Source organism: Belonocnema kinseyi, chromosome 6, assembly GCF_010883055.1.
Source record: "Belonocnema kinseyi isolate 2016_QV_RU_SX_M_011 chromosome 6, B_treatae_v1, whole genome shotgun sequence".
NCBI classification, from domain to species: domain Eukaryota; kingdom Metazoa; phylum Arthropoda; class Insecta; order Hymenoptera; family Cynipidae; genus Belonocnema; species Belonocnema kinseyi.
In genome coordinates, this window is record NC_046662.1 from 7,456,608 (window position 1) to 7,476,250 (window position 19,643).

The window sequence follows — 19,643 nt, forward strand, 5'->3', positions numbered from 1 at the left end:
TTGGTCGTTTTCTACTTTTTTATTAAGATGACATTATAATATGCGTATATCAATAAAATTCAAATAAAGACTGATCGCATGATAGATAGCCCCCACAGTGCCTCCCACATTGTACGGCACCAAACGCCCAAGCCACCTTAAGCCTCTTAATAAGTTAATACGTCCAGTACTTGGCTTGGTGCTGCCACCTATGCTTAGTTTTGCATCATTTTTCATAATCTCTAGATGCGGCACTTCACTAGCAAACCTACTATATAATGAGTTCCAAGAATCAAAAAAAAATTCCATTGGTTAAAAAAAGACCTCTGTCTCTTTTTAACTAATAGCATTTTTTTAGTTGTAGGAATTCAGTATAGGTTCGCTAGTGAAGTGCCACATCTCGATTTTTAATATCTTTGGAGATTTCCACGCGATGAACGAACCTGAAATTTTTAAAGTCCATGTATTTTTCCCCCTCACTTTTTGTCTTTTTGTTTATGCCTGACACTCTGACGTCACCCACTCTTACGACTAATGCATCGTGATCGATATAATTTTATTTATAATTTAATCCAGTCAATCTAATCCCATTTGGAAATACGATTACGATCGAGAAATTAATGTTTGCGATGGAAAAGAAGATAATAAAGTGTTGATCGAGCTCTGAAGAATTTGCAAGTGAAGATATTTGTCTCTTATCGCTTGGTGAAGTGCATTTTTAGGTTAGGTTCTTAAAGTTTTTCAATGAAGAAGTGTTTATGCCTTCTTATGTGTCTAGAAGTTTAAAATTCTTGTAGATTCTTACGCAAACATGAGTTTTGTACTTATAATATTGCAAAATGGGTAAAACAGCGAAAGTTTTTGATACGCGAGATAAAAGCCAGTCTGTTCGAGATATATTTCCGAAATGTGTAAAAAAGAAAAAACGCAAGAAAGATTTGGACAATCTTCGAAAGCAAGTCGTAGCAAGTAAGCATGCAATGGTAAGTTTACTGAAAAATGGAAGTGCTTTCTATCTGCGAATTTAAAATAATACTATTTACTCAAAATCGCAGCAGAAGAATCCCGCAAAAATTAAAGCACGAAAGACGCCATTCGGAAAAACGCTTACTGATTTCGCTGAGAGGAGACAAGCGATCGTAAGTGGTTTCCTAAATATTTTCGACTTTACTAGTCTGATTGATGAATATTTCTTCAAATTTCACGACCTGGCGGCCCAAAAAAATTAAAGTTCTTATTTTTATTTTGTAAAAAAGCATTTAAATATAAATTTATATTAATTTAAATAAATTTAAATTTAACCAAAAACAACAAATTTTCAACCACAAAAAAAAAGAATTTTTAAACAAAATAGTAAACTTTTCAAGTGGAGTTGAATTTTCAACTAGTATTATATATATATATTCAATAAAAAAATTTCATTTAATAAAAAACGAAGAATTTTCAACCAAAATGCTATAAAATAAATGTACAACCAATTGGTTTATGGTTGAAATATTAATAACTAGTTTATAAAAAAAGATGGATTTTCAAAGAAAACCATTTTGGTTGGAATATTAATATCTATTATATATTTTTTTAAAGTCATATTTAATAAATATTTATAATTTGATTTGAGAATTCAGTTCAACTAAAATTATATGTATTCACTAAAAATTATTCATTTTGAAAAGAAACTTCAATATTTATTGATATTTCAATTAAAAGAAAACTATTTTAAAGCAGAAATGAAGAAATTTCAGCCAAAATGCTAGAAAATAATTTTTCAACAAAATAGATTCATTTCTAACCAAAGAGCGAAATTCTCAAATAAAATTATAAATATTTAATGACAGAACATTAATTTTTAATGAAAACTATAATAGTTATTAATATTTCAACCAAAAAGCAAAATCAGTCAAATTCAATAAAAAAAGAAAACTTCAGCAAATGTTAGAAAAAAAAAATTCACAAAAAGAAAAGGATTTTTCAACAAAATAGTTATATTTTCAACCAAAAAATATCTTATTTTTAAGCAAAGGGAATTAAATTCAATTAAAAAACATAATTTTTAACAAAATGTTAGGAAATACATTTTTAACAAAAAAACAGGATTTTTCAAGAAAAGAGTTACGTTTTCAACCAAATTGCTAAATTTTGAACTAAAGTTAAATTAAATCAATTAAAAAAGATGCATTAAAAAAATATATTTATGTATAATAATTTTTAACACTTCAACTAAAAAGATTTTATTTTATAGCAAAAACAGTTAGATTCAAACAATAATTTTCAATAGAAAAAAAAGGATTTTAAACAAAATAGTAACATTTTTAAGTAGAGCTGAATTTTCAAAAAAATGAAAACTTCAAAAAGTTATAAATACATTTTAACAAAAAAAAAGGATTTTTCAATAGAATAGTTGTATGTTCAACCAAAAAATATTTTATTTTTAAGCAGAGCAAATTAGATTCAACCAAAAAGAATAATTTTCCACAAAAAAGTTAGAAAGTAAATTTTTAACAAAAAGAAAAGGATTTTTGAAGAAAAGAGTTACATTTCTTTGAAAATTCGTATTTTTTCGATTGAATATTTAGAATTTTAGTTTGAAATTGAGCTTTTTGGTTGAAAATGTACCTCGTTTCTTGAAAAATCCTTTTTTTTTTTAAATTTATTTTCTAACTTTTTTGTAGAATTTAAATATTTATAATTTTATTTGAGAATTCCAATCTGGCTGGAAATGAAAATTGTTGAAAAAAAATTTTTTTCGTTGAAAATTGATTTGAATTGAATTGCCTTTGTTTTTAAATAAAATCTTTTTTTGTTGCAATATTAAAAACTGGTTATTGATATTTAAACAAAAAAGATTTTATTTTAAAGCAAAGACAATTAAACTCAACAAAAAAAGTTAGAAAATACATTTTCAAAAAAAAAAGGATTTTTGAAGAAAATAGTTACATTTTTAACCAAAATGCTAAATTTGCAACTGAAATGATAAATATTCAATTTACAAAAAAGATGGATTTTTATAGAAAACTATAATAGTTATATAGTGTTCTTTGAAAATTCATCTTTTTTTTATTGAATATTTTTCATTTTATTTGGAAATTTCGCTCCTTGGTGGAAAATGTACCTTCTTCCTTGCAAAATCCTTTTTTCTTTTTTTGAAAATTTATTTTTTAACTTTAAAAAAAATTTAATTGCTTTTGTTTCAAAATAAAATCTTTTATGTGTAAAATATTGATAACTAGTTTATATAAAAAAGATGTATTTTTCAAAGAAAACCATTTTGGTTGACATATTAATATCTATTAGTTTTTTTAAAGTCATTTTTATTAAATATTTATAATTTTATTTAAGAATTTCAGCTCGTTGGTTGAAAATGAAACTTTTGTTGAAAAATCCTTTTTTTTTATTTGTTGAAAATTGCTTTGAATTTAATTGCCTTTGTTTATAATAAAAAATTTTAAGTTGAAATATTAATAACTGGTTATTAATATTTAAACAAAAAAAAGATTTTATTTTAAAGCAAACGCAATTAAAAAAAAAAAGTTAGAAAATAAATTTTCAACCAAAAAAAAGGATTTTTTAAGAAAATTCTTACATTTTTGACCAAAATGCTAAACTCGCAACTAAAATTATAAATATTCAATAAAAAAATGTGTCTTTTCAAAATAAACTATAATAGTTATCAATATTTCAACGAACAAAGATTTTGTTCTAAAGCAAAATCAGTTAAATTCAATCGAAATTTTAAACGAAAAGAAAAAGCTTTTTCAATAAAACAGTTACATTTTTTTTACCAAAGATCTAAATTTTCAAACTAAAATTAAAAATAATCAATTTAAAAAAAAAACGGAATTTCAAAGAAAACTCTAATTGTTATTATAGGTTTCTTTGAAAATTCATCTTTTTTTTAATAAGTATTTATAATTTTAGTTGGAACTTTATCTCCTTGGTTGAAAATGTAACTCTTCTTGGAAAATCCTATTTTTTGGTTAAAAATGTATTTTCTAATTTTTTTTTGTTGATAATTATTCTTTTTGGTTCAACTCAATTTCCTTTGATAAAAATAATTTTTTTTTTGTTGAAAATATAATTATTTTGTTGACAAACTCATTTTTCTTTGTTAACATTTTTTTTCCAACTTTTATTGAAAATTTTTCGTTTTTTTACAGAATTTGACTGATTTTGATTGAAAATAATTTTTTTTATTGAAATATTAATAATTCAAAAATCAACAAAAAAAAGATTTTATTTAAAAACAAAGGCAATTCAATTCAAAGCTATTTTCATCAACAACAAAAAGGGGTTTTCAACCAAAGTTTCATTTCCAGCCAAAGAGCTGAATTCTCAAATAAAATTATAAATATTCAATAGAAAAAAGATGAATTTTCAAAGAAAAATATAATAGTTATGAATATTTTAATTAATAAAGCTTTTATTTTAAAGCAAAATCAGTTAAAATCAATCAAAATTTTAAACGAAAAAAAAGTTTTTTTAATAAAATAGTTACATTTCGAATGTTTTTTATTGAATGTTTATAATTTTAGTTGGAAATTTATCTCTTTGGTTGAAAATGTAACTCTTTTCTCAAAAACTCCTTTTTTTTTGTTAAAAATTTATTTTCTAACTTTTTTGTTGAAAATTATTGTTTTCGGTTGAATTTAATTGCCATTGCTTGAAAATAAATATTTTTTGGTTGAAAATATAACTATTTTCTTCAAAAATCCTTTTTTTGTTAAAAATTTTTGTTCTAACTTGTGTTGAAAATGTTTCGTTTTTTATTGAATTTGACTAATTTTACTGTAAAATAACATTTGTTTTGGTTAAAATATTAATAACTATTATATTTTTCTTTAAAAATTAATGTTCTTTTTGGTTAGAAATGAAACCATTTTGTTTAATCTTTATTTTGGTTGAAAGTTCTTCGTTTTTAATTAAATTTTTTAAAAAGTTTTTTGTTTGTTTTTGGTTGAATTTAACTGCTTTTGCTATAAAATAAAATCATTTTAATTAGAATATTTACAGTTTTAGGTAAAAATTCATCTCTATTTGAAAATTAAACAATTTTGTTGAAATAATTTTGTTAAAAATTTGAAATAATAAAAAAATTCGTTTCAAATATTAGATATCATATTTTTCGTTGAGAATTCATGTTTTTTTTCTTGAAAATTTAATCATTTGGTTAAAACTTATCTTTCTTTTTTTTTTATTAGAGAAACTACTTGGTTGCAGGTTTTGTTAAAAATTTCCTTTTTTGTTTTTCTGAATTAAACTGTTTTCCATTTAAAATTGAAATCTTTTTTGGTTGCAATTTTAACTTTCTTATTCCCCGGTTAAAATTCATATTTTTTGGTAATAATAATTTTTGATGTAAATGTAACTATTTTGTTTAAAACAAAATTTTGTTGTTGAATTTAACTGTTTTTCACATAAAATTAAAATCTTTTTCTTAGAAATGTCAAATATCACATCTTGGTTGATAATTCATGATTTTCGCTAAAAATTCTACTACTTGCTTGAAAATTATCTTTTTTGTTTGAAATATAACATTTATCGGTGGAAAATTGAACCACTTTGTAAAAAATTCATTTGTCAATATTGCAAGATTTCAAAATTTTAAAAAAATACGGTAAGTTTAAGAAATATTTAGAAGTTGTAAGAAGTTATAAAAATAATTTAAACTTGTGAAAATTTTAAGAAATTTAAGACAGAGTTTAGATTTTCGATAAATTCAAAAAAAAGATACTTTGTGATAATTTTTAAAGGTTTCAAGAAAGGTTTTTTAATTTTAATAAGAAAATAAAAAAAAAACATTTCAAGTGATTTCCTGAAATTTGGAAAAAGAATGTCGAAAATTCTAAATCAGAATGATTTAATTTTGCAAAATTACACAAATTAAGAACAAGTTTCTTAAATATTTAGGAGTTTTAAAAAGGTACCAAAATATTTTTAAACTAAAAAAGATAAAAAAATTATATTTTTGAAGATTTCAAATAAAAATTTGAAGCCTTTTAAGCATTTTGAAAGATTTCAAGAAAATAAATAACTTCTCCAAATTCCTGTGAAAATTTAAAATGCCTATTTTGTAAAATTTGTATCTGTTTGGTTGAGGATTCAACTACTTTATTAAAGATTCTTCTTTTTATATGAATTCGAATAGTTTTGATTAAAGAAAAATGTTTTTTATTTCAAATATGAACAATTAAATTTGCTATTTAAGATTCATCTTCCTTGGTTGAAAATGGAATTACCTCGTAGAAAATTAGTCCTTTTTACAGAAAATTCATCTGTTTTGGTTGAGGATTTAAATATTTTGCTGAAAATTATTTTTTTTAAATGAATTCAACTGTTTTTCATTCAAAATTAAAAACTTTTTTAAAACTATTTCTTTGAAAATTGATCTTTTTTCTTAGAAAATAAATTTTCCTTGTAGAAACTATTTTGATTGGAAATTACCTTTTTTGTTAAAATTTTGATTTTACGTTTCTGAAATATTCAAAAATCTCTTTGAATTTTCTCAAGAATCTTTAAAAAAAAGGCTCCCATATGACAATAATGTTATTATTGAAATTTTAATTTTAAAAAATAAGAATTTTAATGCAAAATGTCTTACATAAAAAACAAATAAATGACGTATTAAAATAATTATAAATGTTGAATTATGCATTTTTTGACAGGAAGATAACACTCAGGATATCGAAAAAGTGAAAAAACAAGAACAGAAGAAAATATGCCCAAAACTTCTTGCAGATCCGGTAAGGAAATTATATAATATAGTTTTATGATTGACCTATTTTGTGAAAAAATACATTTTACTTATATCTAGAAATATCCTAAATCTTGAAACATCAAAAAATAGATTTTGTTTTTCTAGTTTATTGGATTGTTTAAAAATGGAGCGAGAGGCAACGAAGTGAACAGAGGTAAGTAAATTTGCTATTTTTATTAACAAATTATTACTTTAGTACCATTTTCATTTTGAATTTTTAAATTTAAAATTTAATTTAATTAAAATTGAAATTCAATTTTTTATTAAAATTTAAATTTACATCTATTTAATAAAATTTTATTTTTATTTTTGACTCTTATTCTATTTTCAGTTTGATTTTTCCAAAATTAGTTGATTAAATTAATGTCAGAAGTATTGTGGTATTTTGGTTGAATTCAACTATTTTTAGTTTCAAATTTACATTTTTTACTTGTAAATATCAACTAATAATTTTTTCGTTGAGATATAATCATATTTGGTTTAAAATGAGACTATTCTGTTAAAAATTCGCGTTTGGTTACAAATTTATTTTCTTCCTTTGAAAATTCCTCTATTTTATTGAAAATTAGTTTTTTTTTTTGGTAGAGTCTTAATCTTCTTGGTGAATAATTATTTATTTTTATTGAAAATTAATTTCTTTGTTCGAAAACTAAACTATTAGGTTGTAAATTAATTTAAAAATTCATCTTTCTGAAGATTGAATTATTACATTTTTTTTAATAGAAAATTAATCTTTTTTTGATAGAAATTCAATCTTCTTATTTAAAAATGCATATATTTGTTTGTAAATTTAACTATTTCGTTAAAAATAATTTTATTTACATAAAAATTCATGCCTGTACTAAAAATGTATCCTTTGAAGGTGAAAATACAACTATTTTGTTCAAAATTCTATTTTTTTAATTAGAAAAGTAATCTCATTAGTTGAAACTTCATATTTTTGGTTAATAATTAATTTTTTTTGAAGAAAATTCGTTTCTCTTTGTTTTTTAAATTAACTTTCTTAATGGAGAATTTAACTATTCTATGTTTGTTCGAAAATTTATCGTTTTTATCTAAAAATATGTCTTTTTTTTGGTAAAAAATTAATCTTTCGAGTTAAAAATTAATTTTTTTGATTGAAAATAAAAGTATTTAGTTTGAAAAATTTATATTTTCAGATTCACATTGCAACTGATATCGAAGATATTTGTGTTTTTGGTTCAAAAATTGTACATTTTGAATGAAATATTATTTTTTTAATGACAGAAAAATCTTTCTAGGTTGAACTTTGATATTTTTCGTTGAAAATTTATTTCTTTGATTGAAAGCAAGATTTTGTTTATTGAAAATTAATTTTTTAGACTGAAAATTAAACTTTTCCAAGTTAGGTTACAAATTGATCTTCAGTTGATAATTTTTTTTATTTTATTAAAAATTTGTCTTTGATTGAACGATTACATTTTTTATGGAAAATTAATCTTTTTTAATAAAAAATTCAATATTCTAGTTTAAAAGTACATATATTTGATTGATAATTTAACTTTTTTGTTGCAAATTAATTTTATTTTGATCAATATTCATGCTTGCACTAAAAACATATTTTTTATTTTGGTAAAAAGAAATGGTATTTTTTTGAAAATATTACTTTTTTGGTATAAAATTCATATTTCGAGTTAAAAATTCATTTCTTTGGTTGAAAATTAAACTATTTAGTTTAAGTTTCGTTTTTTTAGTTGAAAATTCATTTGTTTTGGTAAAACTTTTTTGTTAAAAACTTATATTTTTCGGGTTGAAATTTCAACTGATTTGGGGAAAATTTGTGTTATTGGCTTGAAAACTCCACTTTTTAAATGAAATTATATTTCTTTGATAATAGAAAAATCTTTCTTAGTTGAAAATTGATCTTTCTTCTTTCGAAATTTTTTTTGTGGTTGAAAACAAGTTTTTTAAATTGAAAATTAATTTTTTTACTGAAAATTTCACTTTTATTTTTTGTTGAAAATTAATCTTTTTATCGAAATTCAATTTTCGTATTTGAAAATTCATCTGTTTGATTGAAAAACGAACTATTTCGTTGAAAATTAATTTGATTGAAATTTAATATTTTAACTGGAAATTCAACTATTTTCTTGAAAGTTTGTCTGTTTTTGGCATGAAAATTCAGAATTTTAGGTGAAATTTGTTTCTTTATTGATTGAAAAATGTTTATTTGTTGAAAATTGATTCCTTCGATGGAAAACAAGTTTTTTTTATGGAAAATTATTTCTTTTTATTGAAAATTATTTTTTTTACTGAGAATTTAATTATTCCATTTTTGGTGGGACTTTTTTTATTTAAAAATAATCTTCTTGGTAAAAAAATCATCTTTTAGTTGAAAATTGATATATTTAATTAAAAATTTTTGTTATTTGATTGAAAGTTCATTTTGTACTGAAAATTGATCTGTTTTAGGTAAAAATTCAACTATTTTGTTTATAATTCGCGTTTTTGATAGAAAAGTAAGCTCTTTAGTTGCAACTACATCTTTTTGGTTGAAAATTAATTTCTTTGATTGAAAATTGATTTTGTTGTTTTTTTTTTTCAAAGAAATTTTTTTTTGTAACTGAGAATTTAGCTTTTCCATTTTTGGTTAAAAACTGATCACTTTTATTTGAAAACTCATGTATTTTTTTGGAAATGTGTACTTTTGTTAGAAAATTTTATCTTTTTAGTTAAAAAATTAATCTGTTTAATTGAAAATTCAACTATTTCGTTGAAAATTGATCTGTTTTTATATAAAAATTACACTATGCTGTTGAAAGTTCGCCTATTTTAGTAGAAAATTAATCTAATTAGTTAGAAATTCATATTTAAAAAAAAAAATTCATTTCTCTGATTGAAATTTTAACTATTTTATTAAAAATGCTGCTTTTAATGAAAGTTAATTTTTTAAACTGAAAATGTAACTATTTCTGTTTTGCTTAAAAATTCATCATTTATGGTAGACAATTTATTTATATTGTTAAAAAAGCATCTTTCTGTTGTTAACTAAAAATTAAAATATTTTAGTATGGAAACGTCAACTATTACACTTTTGGTGAAGAAATCAATATTGTTTATCAAAGATTCATCACTTTGGTTAAAAATATAAATATTTTGTTAAAAATTTGCATTTTTCTTGATTGAAAATTTATTGTTTCAACTGAAAATATAATTCTATTTTTGATTCGAAATGTACCTTTTTTAGTTGAAAAACTATACAATTTTGTATAACATAAAAAAATTCGATTTTCAGAGCACGGATTTTTCAATGAGACTGATAAAGCACGATTCAATGGAAATGTCTTTAGGCTACTTCGTGGCGATGATTCTATAGTAGAGTATGTTTTTATTTTCCCAAAAATGTTACAAGTTTAAGGTTTTTTAGTTGTTATTCTGATTTAAATAATTTTTTTTTCAGGAAAGCCGCGGATGGTTTACATGATAAAAAAAGTCGAACTTCGCCTGAAGATCCAAAGCTTTCAAGGAATTTTATCAAGCCAAGTCCGGTACTTGTGAAATCACTAAAGTAAGATTAACTATAATATTTTATCACTTTATTCATTTATTTAATCATTCCTTTATATAGAAATTTCTTCAAAAAAAGGTGGCCTTGCATTTTTAAAAGAAGGGATACAAAACTTTTAAATGATTAATTTTTAAACACTTTGTTTTATTTTCAAAAATTTAAAATACTTGAGTTTTAACAATGTTCGGAATTGTTTAATTTTTAACAAGAGATTTTCCACAAAATAGCTGAATGCGCAACCGAAAAATAATAATTTTTACCAGTCGTATTTTTAACCAAAAAGACGAATTAAAAAAAATTATATAAAAAATTTTTAAAAAATTATTAACTAAAACAGATTAATTTTCAAACATAAGAGACGAAGTTTCTACGAAAAAAAATATTTTTCTCCTCACAAAGAAAAAAAAAATATCACGCAAATTATAATTTTCGGGGATACATAATTTTGAATAAAAAATAAAAATTCCGAATAACTAATGCTTTTTTTTAGGTTAACTTGTTTATTATTTTTAATTCCTAATATTCTTGAGAAAATTTAATTTTTCTTAAGGATTCAGATTTGTCGAAAAATTTTATTTTTTTGTTTTACAGAATTTTACAAAATTTTAGGAAAAATTCCTATCACTTATTTAAAAGATATTTAGGCGCTTTTTAGACGTTTTTAAGAACAAAAAATTTGATATATTTTCGGAAATATTTCAAAGTTTTGAAATATTTTTAATCTCTTCAAAGCTTCTTAAATTCCTAAATATCTTTTACACTGAGAAAAATTATTCCTAAAATTTTGAAAAATGTCTTAATATATTTTTAAAATTTCCTTAACAAATTTTTCCAAATAAAAAGTCCTGAAAAATGTCCTCAAGAATCTTAAGAAAAGTTATTTATTTTCATGAAGCCTTTCATACTTTTTCCACATTTTCCGAAGCATTTTTAAAATTCAAACGATTTTTTAATTATTTTCAGTACTTTTAAACCTTCTAAAATATCTTTTTAAATCATTCGATTTTTCCAAAATTTGTCTTAAAATTCTGCTGAGTTAAAAACATTGCCTTTCATTTTTCTAGATTTTTTTTTGTACAGTTTTATCAATCTTTTTAAATTCTTAAAAATCTTTCTAAATATTCTCTTCTAATTAATTTTTCAGATTAAAAAATAAAAAAATCACTTTAAACTTACTGATGAATTTAAATAATTGTTTCTTTTTTAGTTTCCTAAAACTTTTCAAAATCCTTAAGAAGCTTCAAAATTTTATTTCAAAATTCTCAAAATGTACAAATTATAGTTTGAACTTCTAAATATCTTTTAAAGTTATTCCAATTTTTTATAAAGCTTTTGAAATTAATTATTTAAAACTGTACAATTTAAAAAATAAGGAATTCTCAACGAGAGATTATTTTTCAAACATAAGACACGAATTTTCTAAAAAAAAAAAAAATATTTTTCTGCTCACAAAGAAAAAAAAATCACGCAAATTATAATTTTCGGGGATACATAATTTTTAATACAAAATAAAAATTTCGAATAACCATTAATTTTTTTAGGTTAACTTGTTTATTTATTTTTAAAATTTCTTATTATTCTTAAGAAAATTGAAATTTTTTAAAGATTTCAGATGTCAAAAAATTTTATTTTTGTACTTTACAGAAATTTACAAAATTTGAGGAAAAATTCCAGTCACTCGTTTAAAATATATTTAGGATCTTTTTAGAAGTTTGTACGTCAAAAATTTCATATATTTTCGGAAATATTTCACTGAGTCAAATTATTCCTAAAGTTTGAAAAATATTTCAAAATTAAGAAAGTTCCAAATAAAAAGTCCTGAAAATTTTTAAGAAAAGTTATTTATTTTCGTGAAGCCTTTCAAACTTCTTAAAAATCTTCGAAATTTTTATCGATTTCAAGTTTGTTCAAAATTTTTCGAAGATTTTCAAAATTCAAATTATTTTTTAACCATTTCCAAAACTTTTAAGCCTTCTAAAATATCTTTTAAATTATTCGATTTTTCCAAAATTTTTCTTCAAATTCTGCTAAGTTAAAAACATTGCCTTCAATTTTTCTAGATTTTGTTTTGACAATTTCAAAAATCTATAGAAATTTTGTGAAATCTTTTTAAATCTCTTCCTATTCTAAATATCTCTTAAACTTATTTCAAATTTTTTTAAAGTTTTCTAATCTTACTAAATTGAAAAATGTTGATATAAAATCGTCCACATTTTTTTTCGAATTTGTAGGAAACTATTTGAAATATTGTTCAATTTTACTATTACTTAATAAAAATATTAGGTTTTCTTTTTTTTAATTCCTCCAGGTTAAAAAATCATATATAACATTTAAAATTAATATTTTCAAATTAAAGCTTTAAAAATAAATAATATTAAAAAGGCCTTGGAAATGGAACTAATTTAAAATTAATTATTCAAAAAGGCACAATTAAAAAAATGAAAATCATATATTTTAAGCAATTGACACCCAAAACTTAATCAACGAAATTTTTGCCTTCCATCATAAATTGAAAGTTAAAAATGCCAAATCTAACTCCATTGAACTCACTAACAGAGTTTAAAAAAATTAATCTTTAAATTCAGAAAAAAAATTATAATCCAAAAATGTTTCCCTTTTAACTCAATAAACATGTTAGAAATACAGAATTTCCTTATTCCAATTCAAAATTAAATTGAAAACTACAATTCCATTTTAAAATTCAGAAACAGAATTATTATAAAAAATTCTCTTTTCCAATTCAGAAAAAAAATGAAAATATAAAATTCAAAATATTGACAATTAAAAAAATTCCTCTTCCAATTAATAAATAAATTAATTACCAAAATTTCCTCTGTTTTATTTGATAAAAAGTGTTACAAATAAAAAATTATCCTTGTCAGATCCAGAAAAAGATTACAAACAAAAATGTCTTCCCTTTCATCATAAGAAAAATACTGAAAGTAAAAAATCGGTCTCGCTTAAACTCAGTTAAAATATTAATAAACATGTTTTCAAAATAATAAATAACGCAATTAGTATTAACAAATTTCCTCTATTTTCCAGAATCTTCCCCTTTTTTCGTTTTCTCGCTCAAATTTTAACGGAATTAATAGAGCCCAATAAGCAAATCCAATTATTTTTTGTTGAAAATTAAGTCATTTTAATTAAAAAGTCTACTATAATATTTATGGTTGAAAATTCACCGTTTTGGTTAACAAGTTTATTATTTAGTTCAAAATGCAATAATTTTGTTAAAAAGTTTATTTTTTGGTTAAAAATTTAACTGTTTTGTTGAAAAATCACCTTTTTGTTTAGAAAATTTCACAAAATTGAACTCTTTTATTTAAAATTCATATTGTGGGGTGGCAAATCCTACTCTTTTCTAGAAAAAAAATCTTATCGGCTTAAAAATTCGACAATTTTATAGAAATTTTAATAGTTAACTGTTTGGTTGAAAATGAATTATTTTCGATAAAAAATTGAATTGTTTTGTAGAAAAATCGTATTTTTGTCTTAAAATTTCAACTACTTGGTTAAAAAAAAACCTTTTGTTCAAAATTCATTTTGTCGGGTTGAAAATTCAACTGCTTTGTAGAAAAGTTGTCTTTTTTGCTTGGAAATTCTACAATATTATATAGAAGTTTCAACTATTTTCTTATAAATGACATTTTTGTTTGAACATTTATTATTTTGGATAAAAAATTCAACTTTTTTCTCGAAAATGCATCTTTTTGGCTTGAAGTTTCAATATTTTGGTAGAAAATTCAACTATTTGTTCAAAAGATAAACTGTTTGGTTGAAAATAAATTTTTTATGTTGAAAATCCATTATTTTTGATGAAAAAAGTCAACTACTTTGTAGAAAATTTATCTTTTTGGCTAGAAATTTCAATATTTTGTCTAGAAATATAATTATTTGTTTAAAAAATAACTTTTTTTTTTTTGAAAATTCGTACTGTCGGATTGAAAATCCGATCTTTTTTTTATGGAAAAGTCGTCGCTTTGGCTTGAAATTTCTGAATTTTTATATAAAATTGAAGCACTTGATTGAAAATTTAACCTTTTAGTTAAGAATTAACTTTTTTTAAGTGGAAAATCTTACTTTCTGTAGAAATGTTTATTTGGCAGAAAATTCAAATATTTGGTTTAAAATCAACATTCTGTTGAAAATTCGTCATTTTGGTTTGAAAATTCAACTGTTTCGTCGAAAATTCGTTTTTTTTTGTCTGAAAAACTTAAAAATATAAGGCACTAACTACAAAGATTTGTTCAAAAATGAACTTTTTCGTGAAAATACATATTACTGAGTTGAAAATTCGACTGTTTTGTAGAAAATTGATTTTTTTGGCTTGAAATTGCAACATTTTGGTAGACAATTAAGCTATTTGTTTAAAAATTAAATTGTTTGATTGAAAATTAACTTTTTCGTGGAAAATTAAAATTTTTTGTAGAAAACTTCTCTATTTGTCTTGAAAATTCAGCGATATTTCATCTTTCTAATTTGAAAATTCAAATATTTTCATCTTTTTGGTTATCTGTCCACGTTTGATTCCAACAGTTTTGAAATAATTATTTGAATTGTTATGTTTTTCAATTATGCTATTATTTAGCTTACAATGCGTAATTCAACATTTTTTTCCTTTAAACATTTTTCATTTACAATTTTTATTTTTGAATTTAAATTTTTAATTTAAAGAATTTTTAAATGCTTTCTTAAAGACTTGGATAAATCAAAAATAAAAGCCTTTGATGTTTCAAATTTTGGATGAAAACATTTTTATTTAATAAATAATTTTTTTAAATTTATCTGAACTTAAGTAATAAAAAGTGAACAAAACGATTTCTAACCCATTCAATTTGAAAATTTTAATTTAAAAAAAGATTAATTATTCAATATTTAGTAATATTTGAATTTTTATTTAAGCAAGTAAATTGAAACCAAATATTTAAAAATAAAGAATCTTTAACTGAATTGTTTCACATAGGAAACGTTACAATTTTAATTGTTGTATTTGAAAAATGCTTAATTTGTAAGTGAAATTTTTAAATTTCGATGTATAATTTACAAATGAACAGTTGTAAAAAAAGCTTGAGTAATTTTAAGAGATATTTAGGTGTTTTAAAAAGATAAAAAATTAGCATGCAAATTTGTGAAAGTTTGCTTAAAATCTTCTAGAATCTTTTTTGAAAAATTTGTTTAAATCTTTCAAAAAATTATTAAGTATTCTCTTGAAATAATGTTTCAAAATGAAAAATTATGTTTAATTTTCCTATACATCTTAAGAAAATTTTTTTATTCTTTTGAAGCCTTTCACAATTTTTGAAAAGAATCTAATTTTTTTGTTTAAAACCTGAAAAAATCTACATTTTGTTCTTCTACATATCTCTTAAAATTACTCAAATTTCGCCTAAAAATAATAAATATTCAATTGTTATTTGTACATCCAAATTTTAAGGAAATTTTCTAAAATTACCGGGTTTTCTGAAAATTGTAGAAAAAAATCAATTAATTTTGACAGATATTCAGAAGTTCTGAAAAAATTTCCAAAGTGATTTAAAATTTAAAACAAATTTAAAACAACTTCTAGATTTCTCAAGATTTTGAAATAAATTTTTGAAGCTTTCAAAGGATGTTTAAACTATTTAAAAAGAACATAATTGCATTTCTAATTTAAGAAGTATTCAGTTAAACATTTTTAAATTTTTCAATAGTTAATGTTTGTAGCTTAAAATTCCTTAAGGTTATATAATTTTGAAAATTTTAAAGTTCATTGATTGATTTTTTAATTTAGAGCATTGAAAATGATAACGTGGAATTATATTTTTTTATATTGAAAAATGTCAGTGCCTTCAATTTCATACACGTACATTATTGAGCATTTTAATACAACATTTTAAAATAAAAAACTTTTAAATTTCATTTTGAAAAGTTCAAAATTTAACAGTTGCACATTGAGTGCTTTCATTTGCAGTTCAGTTTTTATTACCTCAAGTGGAAAATTGTTAGGCTTTAGTGTTCCATTTTTTGAATTTCATTGACAGTGAAAAATGTTTGCGAACCGGAAAAAAACCGGTATTTTATTTCGTCGATTAGAACGGCCACCCTGTAATTCGATTTTTTCGATTGAAAATTCAACTCTCTTTTTGAAAATTTGTCTTTTTAGGGTCAAAATTTAACCATTTGGTTGGAAATGAAATGTATTTCCACTTGAAACCTTAAAAATATGGTACATACACAAATTATATTTATATTTCCCCTGTTTTGAGATCATTTTTTAAACGGGTTTCCTCTTTGTTTCTTTTTATAGAAATAAGCGGAAACCCGGATTACTAAAGGCTGTAAAAGAAGAAAAGTGTGGTCAGAAGCCTAATTTGCAAGGAGCTTCACGAAAATATGATACGGATTCATCTGAAAATTTTGAGGAAATTTCTGAAGAAGATATATTCGACAGCTTAATGATGAAATATCAAAAGAAATCTGGAAACGAAAGAACTGAGTAAGATAAAATTCAATAATTATATCTCAACAATTAAAAATAAACTCTTAAGGAGCCGTCCATAAATTACGTTACCTGAATTTGCGAAGTTTTTAAAAAGAATTCTTTCCCTCTGTTTTAAAAAAACTTATTCCTTTTTTCGTTTTTTTTTTGCAATGAGAAAATTTAAGTACTTTTGGTTCAAAAGTCTACTATTATATTTTGGATCCGGAAATCATCGTGTTTGGTTAAAAATTCTAGTATTTGGTTGAATATTTTATTTTTTTTATTCAAAATGCAACTATTTTGTTAAAAAGTTATTTTTTTTCGTGAAAAATGCAGCCAGTTGGTTGACAGTTAAATTACTTTGTTAAAAATTCACTTATTGGTCAAAAATTAATTTTTTGGTTGAAGATTCATCTCTTTGGTCGAAAATTTAATGACTATTTTGTTTAATTTCCTCTTTGTTTGGAATTGAGATTTAATTTTTGTAACTAATAGTATAATTATTCCCTTTTTAGTTTAAAATTCATTGATTTTGTTGAAAATTCGGTTTAAAATTTTTGGTTTAAAAGTCTACTATTATATTTTGGGTTCAGAATTCATTTTGTTTGATTAAAAATTCTAGTATTGGGTTGGAAATTTTATTATTTGATTGAAAATGCAACTATTTTCTTAAGAAGCAATCTCTTTCTTGAAAAATGCAGCCAGCTGGTTGAAAGTTCAATTAGTTTGTTAAAAATTAATTTTTTTATTTAAAAATTCATCATTTCAGGTTAAAATTCATCTCTTTGTTCGAAAATGTAATTATTTTGTTGAATTTCCTTTCTTTGAGTTGAGAATCAATTTTTTAACTAATAATATAATTATTCCATTTTTAGTTAAAAATTGATATTATTAATTAAAAATTGACCATTTTTAGTTCAAACTTCATGTATTTTGTTGAAAATTTTGGTTCAAAAGTCTAATATTATATTTTTGATTCGGCATTCATTTTGTTTGATTAAAAATTCTAGTATTATTGGGTTGAAAATTTTATTATTTTATTGAATTGCCTTTTTTTAAAATCGACAATTAATTTTTTTAACTAATATAATTATTCCATTTTTAGTTAAAAATTGATATTATTAATTGACAATCGACCATTTTTATTTCGAAATTCATTTATTTTGTGGACCCTTTTTTTTAAACATACTATTATATTTTGGGTTCGGAATTCATTTTGTTTGATTAAAAATTCTAGTATTTGGTTGAAAATTTTATTATTTAATTGAAAACAAAACTATTTTGTTAAAAAGTTGTCTTTTTTCGTGAAAAATGCAGCCAGCTGGTTGAAAGGTGAATTACTTTGTTAAAAAATCATTTTTTTTATTTGAAGATTCATCATTTTAGGTTAAAATTCATCTCTTCGGTCGAAAATGAAATTATTTTGTTGAATTTCCTTTTTTTGAGTTGAGAATTAATTTTTTTAAACTAATAATATAATTATTCCATTATTAGTTAAAAATTTGTATTATTAATTGAAAATTGACCATATTTAGTTCGAAATTCAAGTATTTTGTTGAAAACTCGGTTTGAAAATTTTGGTTTAAAAGTCTACTATTATATTTTGGATTCGAAATTCATTTCGTTTGATTAAAAAGTTTAGTATTTGGTTGAAAATTTTATTATTTTATTGCAAATGCAACTGTTTTTTAAAAAAGTCATTTTTTTTTCGTGAAAAATGCAGCCAGCTGGTTAAAATTTGAATTACTTTGTTAAAAATGTATTTTTTTGGTTTAAGATTCATTTGTTTGGTTGAGATTGTAACTTCCATTTTTAGAAAATTGATATACTTACTTAAAATATCATATCATCTTTTGCATTAAAAAAAATTCGTCTCTTCGGTCGAAAATTTAATTATTTTGTTGAATTTTCTCTTTCTTTAAATTGAGAATTAATTTTTTAAACTAATGGTATAATTATTCCAGTTTTAATTAAAAGTTGATATTTTTATTTGAAAACTGATCATTTTTAGTTCAAAATTCGTCTTGTTTTGTACAAATTCTAGTATATGGTTAAAAATTTTATTATTTTATTGAAAACGAAACTATTTTGTTAAAAAGTTGTCTTTTTTTCGTGAAAAATGCAACCAGCTGATTGAAAGTTAAAGTACTTTGGTAAAAATTCATGCTCATATTATATTATCTTTTCCATTAAATGTTGAATTCTTTTGTTAAAAATTCATTTTTTTTTATTTGAAGATTCATATTTTATGTGAAAATTCATCTCTTCGGTCGAAAATTGAATTATTTTGTTGAATTTCCTCTTTTTTTTAATTGAGAATCAATTTTTCAAACTAATATTATAATTATTCCAGTTTTAGTTGAAATTATATATTTTTAATTGAAAATTGATTATTTTTAGTTTAAAATTAATGTATTTTATTGTAAATAAGTCTGTTTTGGTTGAGAATTCAACTATTTTGTTAAAAATTCGTATTTCTTTGGTTGAATGAATTTTTTTTTAAATTTTAAACAGAAATATTTTTTGGTTAAATTATCAACTATTACCTTTTTTGGTTGAATATTCATCATTTTAATGGGAAATTCATATTTTGGTTCTGAAAGAGAAATATTATGTATTAAACTCGTCTTTTTGGCCCAAAAAATCCACAATTTGGTAGAAAATTAAACTATTCATTTAAATTTAGTTTTTTTGTTGAAAAATCATATTTTTGGGTTGAAAATCCAGTTGTTTTGTGTATAATTAGTCTTTTAGGCCTTAAGATTAATAACTTTTTTTGAAAATTCGTTTTCTTTTTGTAGAAAATTGATCTTCTTGGCAGAGAATTCGTATTTTTTCTTAGAAACTAATTTTGCTACAATTGACCTCTTTGAATGAGAAATTATAATTTTTGTCAATCATTGTTTGTTTTTGTTTTGTTA

At 21.9% G+C, this 19,643-nt stretch overlaps 1 protein-coding gene across 3 annotated transcripts in view; it reads left to right on the top strand.

The window, feature by feature from the left end:
* Positions 1-501: 501 nt before the first annotated feature.
* LOC117174958 overlaps positions 502-19,643 on the top strand; it is a 57,395-nt gene continuing 38,253 nt past the window's right edge. The window contains exons 1-8 of one of the 3 annotated variants that reach the window (XM_033364426.1): positions 502-701; positions 777-962; positions 1,035-1,118; positions 6,639-6,716; positions 6,836-6,884; positions 9,987-10,071; positions 10,152-10,259; positions 16,549-16,737. In XM_033364426.1, coding sequence (XP_033220317.1) covers positions 819-962; positions 1,035-1,118; positions 6,639-6,716; positions 6,836-6,884; positions 9,987-10,071; positions 10,152-10,259; positions 16,549-16,737 — 737 coding nt within the window. In that variant the 5' untranslated portion in view covers positions 502-701; positions 777-818. Of the gene's footprint in view, positions 963-1,034; positions 1,119-6,638; positions 6,717-6,835; positions 6,885-9,986; positions 10,072-10,151; positions 10,260-16,548; positions 16,738-19,643 lie in introns of all 3 variants that reach the window. The other 2 variants (XM_033364428.1, XM_033364427.1) reach the window with 2 other exon arrangements.